The sequence below is a fragment of the Drosophila guanche genome, unplaced genomic scaffold (genome assembly GCF_900245975.1).
Source record: "Drosophila guanche unplaced genomic scaffold, DGUA_6, whole genome shotgun sequence".
Classification (NCBI taxonomy): domain Eukaryota; kingdom Metazoa; phylum Arthropoda; class Insecta; order Diptera; family Drosophilidae; genus Drosophila; species Drosophila guanche.
Genome location: NW_022995743.1, coordinates 16,660,669 through 16,672,907, shown reverse-complemented (window position 1 = coordinate 16,672,907; position 12,239 = coordinate 16,660,669). Strand labels below are relative to the sequence as shown.

Genomic DNA, 12,239 nt, shown 5'->3' with positions numbered 1-12,239 from the left:
AGCTTTCGAATTTCATTTAAAACCAATTATCAAATCATGTCGCTGCCGGCTGACAAACTCATTTATTTAGCTCGATGCACTCAAAACCCAGACATGCCCACATACATCATACTTACACGCGGTCGGGGGCTGCTCCTGCTCCGTGCGCCTCTCACTCTCTCTCTCTCACTTCCTCCCCAAGTGCAGCCTAATTTTGCTTTCGTTTCCACACACATGCAACTGCAACCACATCCGTTTGCTGTCAGCAGAGTGTTAAGTCAGGCGCAAAATGTTCGCTGTTCTCCAGCAAACGGCACAAGGAAAATGTTGGTACGCCGCCCTTTCCCCAAGACTAAGACCGAGACCGAGACCTAGATCCACATACACAAGAGCTGTCAAACTGTCGCCAGGGCCTGAAATTGTCATTACTCAGTGTCTATTGCCTCATTTGCAGGTCGCTCTCCATAAAGGGGGGGACTGGATGGCACTAGGGGACTGGGGCCGGTTTTCCAACTAATTTTAATGTGTGAAAATTAAATTTGGTGTTTTCCAGCCGGGCATCTCACTCTCTATCAATTAGTTTGTCATTCGCAGCCAGCCCCCAGGCCCATGTCATCCATCCCACAGTCACGATTTGCCCACATCAATGCAGCTCAACTCTCTGGTTCTGTTCAAACTTTTGTTGCTGTGGCTTTCTGCATTTCCAATTGGATTTAAATACCCCTTAAATGAGAGGTATGCTTCATTCGAGTCACGCTTCATGCGACTTATATTCCACAGATGAAGAATAAAGGAGCACCACAAATGGTGATGTTGCTGAGATGAGTTGCAAGCTCGAACTGTTTATATTTCAGTTGTTTTTGGGCTCTGTCAGCATGAACAGGTTAAAAAAACAAATATGGTGCTCATTTGGCTAGAAGAACAGATCGTTTCGCTTTATTTCATCCAAATTGGTGAGCATCGATACAATTCCATCGGCAGTCGTTAGTAGCAGCAGCAGTACGGCTTGGACACAATGAACTACAAACTGCTCTCCCTTGGAGTATTTTTATTTGCGATCTTCCTCGTTGGTAGTGTAAGATTCAATGGATCGTAATGTAAATAAGTTATTTACTAATCAGTAGACGGTTTCAGGAGGCACCTTTTATAAAAATGACAAATGCCAAGTGCCAGTCGTACAACAAATCGTGGGTTGAGATTCACTATTGCCGCCTGAAGGCCTACTCCCGGAACAAGACTAGTTTGAATGTGAATTTAACAGTTCTAGAAACGGCAAATAACATCCACCTACGACTCAAATTGATGAAAAGGGCCAATGGGTACAAGCCGTTTCTCTGGGACTACACCGTTGATGCCTGCGAGTTCATGAGGAAACGAAATCAGCCGGTTGCCAAGATATTCTGGAATATGATCAAGGATGTGTCCACAGTGAATCACACCTGTCCTTATGTGGTATGTGTTTAGGCTTATTCTTACGCTTCAGTCTCTGATGAATGGTTCTAAAGGGATTACAGAGTTTAAACGATTTCCACCGGCCTGAAATTCCCGTTCCAATGCCATCTGGGGAATATCTTCTCCTGTTGAATTGGATATTTGATAGAAAGCCGCAGTTTGCAACAAATGTTTACTTCACCCTTGTGGAGGACCCTTAAATGAGGAGTTGAACTTGAATCGATTTTGGATATCGTACGGCCGAATATGAAGGAAATAAACAAACTGCTAGACCGTTTCAATGGATTGCCCATTTTGCTATTAATTACCATACGATAGTGTTTTTTTTCGACATGATCCAACGTGACGCAAGCAAATTAGAAAAATTCTGCACACAGTTTCGCTTAATTTTCTCATTTTATTTCCGCAGCATAAATCGGTAGCTAAAAACAAAAAAAAATCGAAACCATAACATCGGTAGTCGTTGGCAGTATAATTCAGACGAAATTAAGTACAAACTGCTCTTCCTCGAACTATTTTTATTTGCCATCTTCCTCGTTGGTAGTGTAAGATTTAGTAGATTTTATTGATTAGATCTATCGCTGCAGTAACGGGTATCGTATTGTCGAGAGAGTCACTTGCGCTTCTGCAGTCGCCTGCATTCGTTTTCTCTTTTGTTTTTGTCGCCAATTCGTATTTGTGGGCGCTCATAATAAATAAACATAAATCATTGGCAGAGCGGATCTCTTCTCTGGCAAGCGCCACAGAAAAATAAGAGAGAGAATAAGAAAAAAAACACGGCGACATATTAAATTTACATGTTGATTTTGATTTATGTGCAACAAGAGAAATACATACATACACACATACATAAATACATATGTATGCATACGTCTGCATATGAATATATGTATGTAGATATTGCCGCCTTTGCATCGGCCTTGCCTTGCCTTTCCTTGCCTTGCCTTGGCGTCTGGTAGAGCCGCCGCTAACTCAATTGAAATCTCGCTGCTTCTGCTGTTGCAGTGGTTGTCGCTGTCAATGAGCGTGTACTTGTTGTTGTTTTTGTTGCAACTTGCAACTCAATCTGTTGGCTGCGCCAGCTCTGCGGTTCCTGTCGTTTCCAATTAAGCCTAGGCGCATGGAAGTGGTGTGGTGCGGCTTTGGATTGATTTACAAGTGAAAGAAAGTTTGTGCTCAAGTATTTAATATGCCTTCACATAATGAATTTTATAAGTTTATTGGTTAGCAATAATTTTTTAGGTATTTCGCTTCCAGAAGGCCGTAAATGTAGAGACCAATTTATTTAGTTTAAACATTTAAAAAAATGTAACTCGAAGCACATAATAAATCTCATTTATCACAATTTTAATTCGAGTTTCACGTCAGCGCAACAAACTTCCTCACACGCCACCCTCCCCCCCATCGACCATTCCACGGGGCTGGCGGTTTGTGGGCGTTTTAAGCCGCACGGAAGTTGCTCCTTCTGTCGTCTCAAACTAACGAAACAAATCCAGAGAGAGAGAGAGAGAGAGAGAGAGAGAGACAGACAGAGACTGACAAGCGAACTGGTATTAATTAAAACTGAAAATTTGCAGTTTCGTTTTGGCAGGGAAATATCCTATTCACCCTTCTTCATGGGGTCTCCGCCGTCTCCCTCTGCTGCCGAGAGTCATTTCGAAAAACCTGCAATTAGCAAGACAAACCAACGAAAATCTCTGGTCTGGCACTTGGGTAATGTAATTTGATAAGTCCACGAGAAACTTGACCCACTTCCAGGATGAATGCTAATGAAGTCCATTCCCTTCGAATCGCCGGGAGGGAATTTTATTTTATTTTACTCCTACATCCCCCCGTTCATTCTCTTGGGGTTCCGCTGATTGCCCCACCATATCGTTTATTTTTATGGCCTTTTCCTTTAAGCGGCTGGCATTTAAAGTGAAATTTATCATTTCACTGCCACACCTCCAGTCCCCTCACACCTACCCATAGTCATCGCATCCTCAATTTGTCGACTCAGTTATGATATTTTATTGCTTTAAAGTTTAACATTTCGGTGAGTGAAATTATAATTTCTTCACATTAATTTGAGATATTTTGATGGGGATGGAGCGGGGGGGGAATAATCTATAATGAAAACAAACCGTCTGGTGTGTGGCTAGCAAGGAAATGTGATTAATCCCTAATTCAACAGCATTTGCTTATGAAAAAGTTCCTTACAGATCAAAGCCAAACAACTTTAAAATTTAAAAGTTAACAAATAAAAGCAATTATGAAACATGTTAAGCTTAACAGCTGAAAACTGTCACATTTTGAATTTACTCTCTGTTAACACATTTCTGGTATTTTTAGCATACTTCTAGAATATAGATTATGGTATATTTTAAAAATGCGAACGTGTATTGTTTAGAGAATATTTCTGGGGTATTTCTGTGCTCATATTTGAGACGCAAAAATGAGTCCCGCGCGATTATTTTGACAATTTTCACCGGTTCAAACATTTAAATTTGTGTTTAAACGTATGTTAATTAATTCACTAGTCGGCTAAAATGATAAGTTTTGTGATTAGAGTCACAACTAGCTTGTAATATTAAATGGAATATCAAAATTGAGGAATATGATTTTCATCGGTATATTTATGGAATATTTTATTAGTAAGATGTTATATTTTGGTATATTTTTGAAGGCCTTGCAGTATATTTTACCGATAAGTCAGCAGTCACACTAAATGTATGGTCACACTAAACATATTGCGCGAGCCCGTAAACAACGCCTCCGTGTCGAATTTTTTTGTGATTTTCGAAGTTTTCGTCGATTTTGCCACAAAATGATAATGAGTAAACAGCGGGAGTGGTAATTATAAAATAAATTAATCGAAACTGTTAGCCATGAGTTCGGAAGTACGGCAAATTTAATACAGAAAAGCGCGAAAAATGTAATTGGAAAACTGCAGCTGCAATTGGCGACGCGCTCTTCAAGTGCTGGTTGGAGCGAGACAACGCTACTCTTTCTGTGTGTGTTGCGTGCAATTTGTTGATGTAGTATTTGGTGTTGTTGTGCAGAAATGCGGGGGAACAACAAAAATAACTGAAATTTGTTGTTGCGTGATGCAAAAACGCCGGCAAAACAAACGTAAAACACAAATTTGATTGAGGAAAAGAAAGAAAATAAACGCTAGTAAAGCGAAAGAATCGCCAAAGAATACACAACAAAAGTGGAGTGAGTTGTGCGTGTGTGCTCCTGTGAGTGTTCTTCTGTGTGTGTGTGGCGATTGAAGGAGAAGAGAAGTTAGAAGAGAATCAAATAAAGCCCCAAGTAAGGCCAGAAAAATGCATCGACAGCGAAACGCCGCCGGATCGTAAACGAAGTTCCCTGGCTGTCAAATTACCGCGAAAAAGTAACTCTCACGTCAAAGCACCAGTCGAAACTCTACCCTTAAAATGCGCCACACGACGATATCAATGTGGCTTCTGGATATATGCCTGATCCAGCTGCAGCTGTTGCAACCTTCAATTGGCAGTCAAGGTAGGAAAATGTCACATGTTTTTTTTCTATTACCACAAGTATTACTCGTACCCCAGTCCATGCACTCTTTATAGAGGTGACGGAAAGTCTGGCCGACGTGCCCGAAACCATGTATTGATGTGGAAAAAACTACTCATAGTTCGATGGGTTGTGTCAGCAACCTGATAAGACTCCGCAATATTTATTTTTTTCGCACTCACCCAGTTGACGCATGTAGGTATTATGTTCATGGGAGTAAACATATGGCCATGTGAGCTAGTTGGCCAGGCCCAGATCGAGCCACACGCGGAACAGCCTTTGGAAATCATTTGGGTAATTTACCATAATTGCTCTTCGATAGATAAGGCCCACCAACAAGAGGGCCTGGCAGTCAGGCAGTTATCTGCTCGACAGTTCTTGAATTTCAAACATTCCTAATGAGCTTCTCTTGAAAGCGATAAACTGCCTTGACACTTCACTACAAGAATTGCCAAGCCTCGACATAAAAAAATAAAATAATTATCAAATGTTGGCGTTGGCACTGCACTTCAAGAAACATGAAACGGGATGCTTGCTGGCATACCTAATTGCTATGTAACAAACATAAGCAGAAGGCTATCAAATTAACATATCAGAGCAGTCAGCTTGGATGGTTTCATGGTAATCCAACAGCAGAAGCGTATTGCATTGCATTTTGCATAAGAATGGAATAGCGGGCATTCGATTTTACTTAAAAGAAAGGCCCAGAAGTACCACAGCTGCAGTATTTTACGACGATTTTTCGAATTTGGTAGTTGCACTTATAATTTAACGTGTTTATAAAGTGGCTGAAAACCCACCTGCAATAAAATAGATTGACAGACAGGCAGATCTAGGAAATATACTGTAAAAAGGTTATATTAGAGCAATAAAAAATGAAAACTAATCGGTTTGCTGCTGCTAAAAGTTCGAGTAAAAAGTAGTTTAAATTTTAGATTAGAGAACACACAAAATGGAGTATTTACCACAAACTCCAAACAGGCAAGAGAAGTCATTATCATTAGCCAAAGAGTGGAATAGTTCCCCCGGACCAACAAGTGTCTGGGCCCAGGCCTAGGTACAGGAGCAGGTACAGGTAAACGAAAAATCAATTAGAATTAGGACCTGCACACAGTTTCAGGCCAGATATAGGGTCCAGGCAGGGATTATAAAAGCAGAACTCATTGGCAGCTGCACAATGCACAACTTAGTGATTGAAGAAAGGTTGTGCTCTGGCTTAGGGGCTTATCATCATATTTCAAATTTCTTTTATGAATTTTATGCATTTCAGTTGGGTGAAGAGCAAACAAAACGGTAATAAGGGAGGGAAACGGGAAATCCCCACAAAATGCGCAAATAATGCAAACAAATTTTATGTTCTTTTGCTTACCACCGACCTCCTGTGAAGCCCGAAAAAAAGCCACCCCTAAAGCCGAAGCTTGACTGTTTAGAAGAGGGGGAGCAGAGCAGCACTCTCTTATCAGGACTGGCATTTATCAATGCCAGAAGCTCCAAGGGAGCCCCAGGAACCCACCAAAATTAGATGGTGGGGCATGTCCCATGAAAATGTCAGGGAAACGAAATAAAAAAACAGGAATCTTTGAACCAATTTGGGTCATGTCATGTCATAAGTCGAGACCCTTTCCCCTAGATTTAATTAAAAGCTTTTCCACCCAAGTTTATTCGGTCGCGCGGTAATTAAAAATTATTCACATATGCACACTTTCACATGGGTGTGTGAGCCAGCAGGACATACAAAAAAGAGTGAGTACAGGTGACACAATGCCACAAAAATGATCAGAAAACTCGACTGGGAGTTACTCTCTGAATGGAGTTGCTTCCCGAACTGAATAACACTAGTATATGTATGTAAGAGTCGGAAACATTTTTTATCTCAAGAATCTCAGCATACCCGGGAGCTATAACTACGCGCGGAATCTATGAGCTCACGTGCTGAGGTCCTGCTCCCATTTCTTATGCTTTATTTTCACTTCTCAGGTCATATTTCGTTCGCTTTTGGTCTTCTTTGGAATGTGGGAACAACTGTGGCAATTGTTTCGTGTCCTGCCGTGGCTTTTACTCCGCATTACGTGACACAATATATGAACAAGAGCATGAGCGACATGTTATTCTAATTTCGCACCCCTTTGTCATTTCCCATGTTCTCCCAGTTCGCTTTTCTTATTCCTCCGAGGGTGCGCTTGTCAAAATAAACATTTCCATATGGCCGTGGCTCTAGCCCCCGGGCCCAGGGGCGATGTGTCGCAATGTGCCACAAAGGGAGGGCCAGAGAGCAAGAGTGCTTTGAGGGACGGTACTCGAAATGAGGTCACTCTTCTTCACTGTTGAATGCAGACTAATTACGGTCCGAAGCAAAGTCTTTCAATTATGAGCTGAGCTGTGTGGGAATAAGACAGGGCACAGGGCACAGGAATAAAGACATAGGGAGGGAAAGGCATTAGCAGGAACTGGAACGGAGCGCAGAAGTGTTGACAGTGCAAGCGGAAATGGTTCGTCCCTTGGGTTGTGTTCCCTGTTGATCTGATCTGATCGCCACGGAAACATGAACAACATGCTAATGCAATCCAAAAGGATTTCGAATACTTTCGAAATGTCTCACTCTGACTGGCACTTGTCGATGGATGCATTCGTCATCCGTTTCCTCTCTCAGATGTACAAAAATATGAACATAAGACCAGGCCTTGCCTTGAGTTCTTTCAAGGCTGGTCAACACAATGGAAACTTTTGTGCCGCAAAAGTTCTACAAACAAAAGTTGGGTCTTGTTAGTCCAGCCATCTGTACTGTTGGTGTGTGTTCTGTTTGGTTTTAATTGCAATCAATTCTGTTTTATTTTAATTTATTTTGCAAAGAACCAGCCACAGAAACAGAAACTGAGAGAACCATGTTTGTATTTTTGGGCAAGTCATGTTGCGGGAATTTGCGGAGCAGTGGTATGGGAAATGCAGGAACCAACAAAATAAAAGAAAAGAGAACATCAGAAGAACAGTAAAAACTCCCGCAAGCTCTCACCCCACCCCTTCGAGTGTCATCTCTCTCCCACCTCTTTTGGATGCGTGCGTTGCTGGTGATGCTGCCTGCTGACTGCTGCTGCTGCGGTGCTGGCAGCATGCAATTTCGAATTTCGTTCGAAGCCTCTTCCTTCTGCCAATTCGACATGACAACATGAATAATTCACTTGAACCCGCCACAACTGCCACTGCCGCAAGAAAAAAACAACAGCAAGCAGGCCAAAACTGAGGCTGCAAGCCCAAAAAGCCTCAAAGTTCAACAAACTTCAAGGAGAGCGAAAAGCGAAAAGGCCAAAAGAGAGCCAGGTGATCTTACTAAAGCAAAGGAGGAAGAGAGCCAGTCAGAGGAAATACTCAAGCTGTAGTTTTAGAGAGAGGGGCGTCTTGTGATCCTTAGGAATGCCTCACCCAACATTAATACACCTTGCAAAAGCCAAAGCAGAGCTGAGACCGGGTCCTTGTTCTCAAGGAATTGCAGAAAAGAAGGAAGTCTGGAAGTTCTGGAAATATCCAGAAATACGTTTAAACTTGCATTCTACTCTTTTGTGGGGGCGTAGTGCATGCGTGTGTGTGGGTGTGTGTGTATATGCGTGGGTGTGATCTACTTGAGGTTTAACAGGCGAAACGAAGGACTCTGGACGTTGTTAACCCCCATGCACCATTTCAATGAAGTAGTCCCAGTTCCAAACCGACTCTACCTCTCGCTATCTGTACTTTATTTACCCGTTGTAGCTCTTCTGTTATTGGATAGTGCTTTAGTGGCTCAAAGTTCCGTTAAAACATGCCAATGCAATGTTTCCTTCCCTGTCCTCCTGTTCCCACTCCAGTTCGTAAATATCACACCTCTTAGGGGCCGGGGCCGGACCCACAGCCGTAGCTCCGGCTCTTCCAGCTCCTCTGTCGTCAGACTGGAGCTATAAAATATCAGAAATTATCTGCCTCCACGCCTCGAATCGCACTTAATCACCTCTCGCACTGTCAGGGAGTGGGCAATGAGAGTGCCAAACAGCGAGAGAGGCAAGCACATAGGGGAGAGACAGAGAGAGAGAGTGAAACGGAAGTCGGCAACAGTTTTTTAAATGCAGTCATTTAGTTAAAGTGCCAGCCAGGAGGCTCTATGCATGAAGATCTTAGCTGTGCCACCAGTGCCACGCCTTTGCTGGAAAAAAGAACTCAATTACAAAACAAGCAACGAAAATTCCCCAGGAAAACGAGCTTCATAATTATTTTGAGCCCAGTGGAGCAAGCGATAAGCCAACGTCGGGTCCCGGGTGCTCCTCAGCGCCTCCTCTCAAGGCGCGAGACAAGAGACAACAAGGCAACAAAGTAAACAAAAGTTTTTGCATTATTGTACTACCTGGTACTAGAGGTACTTGGGGTATGATGGGTTTATGTTTACTTATCAGTTTCGATTGAATTCTTAACTGGTTAAGGGATACCAGCTAGTCGAAACTTCCACTATAACTATCTTTAACTCTTTCGTTTAGTTATTCTCGCAGCTGTTTTCGCAGCTAAGTTGCTCTTCGGGTTTCATGTTACCCCGTGTGCCCATGGGCTACATTAATTGAAAAAATGTCGCTCGTTTAACTTTGGTTAGCAAGCAAATGAAGTTGGTCTTGGCTTTGGCCAGGCCTGTGTACTAATAGAAGCAGTTCCCAACTCCACTGGACACTGGACTCCCCATCCAAACTCAAGTCCCCAACGTGCCATTGCCCGCGGTCCCCTTCCATTATGTTGGGGCTTATCGGTCAACAAAATGCTGGGCAGTGTGCCCGAGATAAACTGCGGCCATGACTGCCTTAAAGTAGATCGATCGTTTGATTGGCGACGGAAAAGCGACCGCCCGTCCCCTTCCCCTCCCCTCATCCACTTACATATCTTCGGAGCTAATCTAGCCTCAGCCTGCAATTGCCACAGAAAAAATAGAACATGAAAAACGAGCCAAGCTTCGACCAGACCAGCCACTGCCTGATGGCGACGACAATGTCTGCAAGATCGCTGAATAGTAGTGGCAGGGGCAGAGGTGATCGGGGGCCCAGCCAAAAGTAATTTGTTACAACAGGCCACAAGACTAACGACGCGACGGTCACGAGGGGCAAACGCAGAGACAGAGTTGCAGACGCGAGTTTCGTTTTGTTCCGATCCATTCTGTTCCGTTTCGTTTCGTTTCGTTCCGTCTCTCGATGCGATCCAATTCGATCGGATTCGATCTGATCCAAGCGCCAAGAGTCTTGGCTCCAGCTGAATGAGCAAGCAGCCCGTCCGTTGTTATTATTTTATTATTATCTACAAAATGCACGTACTTTTTACCACTTACGAGCCGAGACGCGAAGCAAGGCGGCTGCAGCCACAGTAGTCGGTTTGTCGTGTGGTTGCAGTCTGTGGTTGTGGTTACTGCACAGTGGGATCGCTGAGGCGTAATGCTGCTGCAAATATAGGAACCAGTTCCCCATATGAGAACTTCCCAGTTTCTCAGTATTTCGGGGATGCTCTTTACCTAATGACTTTAGCATTTAAATTGTAAGAATCTTAAAAGGGAATTTATAAGTTTTCTAAGAAAAGTGTGAAACTCAGAAGTGGGGTTGTGAAAATGTTTAATTTTTCTTCATTGAGCTGTAGCTCCTGCCCCACCATGCAAGCTTTAAGCCATGGCCCAGACCGACCCGACCGCAAACGGCTCTGGCAGCTCTTCTCTGTATTCCAGCAGCAGCAGCAGATCTTATCTCAACTGTTGTCCGCGTCCGCGCAACCTAAGTAGGTACTAAGTGCTGCATATATCATAGACTTGTGCAGGCAGGCCCTCTGCCCAGCCCCATACCCCATCCCGCATTCCTCAAAGCGCGGCAAACATTTGCTGCTGTTCGCAGTTGTGTTTCGGGAAATTATTGCAATAGCAATGGCAATGGCTGGATAAGATGTGGCGGCTTATGACGCGCCGTGTCCATGTGTGGAGTTGCCTGATTAATGGCAATTATCCGTCGGGGCAACCGAAGCACCCACAGCTGGGTGGCGTCTTCAAATTGAGCTGTCTGTCTTGTGGGGGGAATCTGGGGTGAGGAGCCAAATGACATTTGCCATAAAGTATCTTAAAATGCGACCAGCCATTAGGCTCGCAACTTTATGGGGCAACCAAATCATCCGACGCTTTGCAGATTCAGCTTGAAAGTGGCCAAACACATGACTCTGAAGAAAGGCTCCTACGTCCACCTCGGGAACAGGAAGTCATGGTTTAGGACTACAGTTGGTTGGATGCTGCTTTAGTGCTTTCAGGGGTTTTCCATATTCAGGTCTAGTTTTATCCTTGAGTCGAGTTGTCATTGTTGACGTGCGTTGCCTGTCTGCCTTTCTTTGTTTCTCTCCATCGTCAGACAATGCAGCCCCAGAGCTTGGTGCTATCCAAGTACTCTGAGAGACAAATATGCAAATCTTGTAATTATGTGGTAAAATCGACATCTCTCTTCCTCTTCATCTCTCTTTTGCACAGTACATCACAATGCACAGAGCCTCTGCCTCTCTCTGAGCTCCCACTTCTGCCTGCTGGCAATGACACAAATTGCTGTTGTCTGCCTGCTCACAATTTGCATTTGCCAGAGTAAGCGGAGGACAGAAACACCGAGAAAGAGAGAGAGAGAGATACAGACAGGGAACAAGTGAGCGATTTACTACGGTGGTGGAGACGAGGGTGGGCGGAACCTGCTCTCTTAATTGAATGTCGAGCATAAAATTATGTCAGCTGTGAGAGTGGTGGGGACATAGAGAGGGAGGAAAACTCTTATGACAATGATGTTGATGATGATAGTTTCGAGGGAGTATGTGGGCGGTTAGATCATTTTACAATTAGAAAAATAACTAGGGAAAACTGTCGGGCACTCCGACACATTCATCCAATTGTGCTGTTATGTCCGATATGATGGATGACAGGGAGGGAAGACTGGGGATGTTCTGTTTGGCTGCAATGTGTTGTGCGTCCGTCCTCTAAGTTAAATTTCACTCTCAACGAAATGAACCTTTCTGCTGCTGCTGCTGATGTTCATAAATTTCGCACGTCGTCTGTCGCCGATAGCAGCGGTAAAAGTTAAGTAAAGATAGTGGTAAGAACATAACGACTGGGAGACGACGCTTTTCTTCTTTTGGTAGAGGTTGTTGTTGGTGTTTTTGAGTATCCTGACAAGCGTGAAATTGCCCGAAGAGAGGCACACCGTGGAGGGAGCAAACCCTCTACCACTTGAACTTTTGCAGAAAGTGTTTGACATGACAACAGTGGGGAGGCAGACTGA

General features: G+C 43.7%; 2 protein-coding genes across 5 annotated transcripts in view; both read left to right on the top strand.

Moving 5' to 3' along the window:
• Positions 1-1,023: 1,023 nt before the first annotated feature.
• Positions 1,024-1,631, top strand: LOC117592662. The gene is made up of 2 exons (XM_034286607.1): positions 1,024-1,431; positions 1,485-1,631. Exons 1-2 carry the CDS (start codon positions 1,132-1,134, stop codon positions 1,629-1,631), a joined length of 447 nt encoding a protein of 148 aa, XP_034142498.1. The 5' UTR covers positions 1,024-1,131.
• Positions 1,632-4,145: 2,514 nt separating this feature from the next.
• LOC117578896 (neogenin) overlaps positions 4,146-12,239 on the top strand; it is a 37,679-nt gene continuing 29,585 nt past the window's right edge. For all 4 annotated transcript variants that reach the window (XM_034264703.1, XM_034264699.1, XM_034264704.1 and 1 more), the window contains exon 1: positions 4,146-4,935. In XM_034264703.1, the coding sequence (XP_034120594.1) occupies positions 4,851-4,935 (85 nt within the window). In that variant the 5' untranslated portion in view covers positions 4,146-4,850. The remainder of the gene's footprint in view (positions 4,936-12,239) is intronic.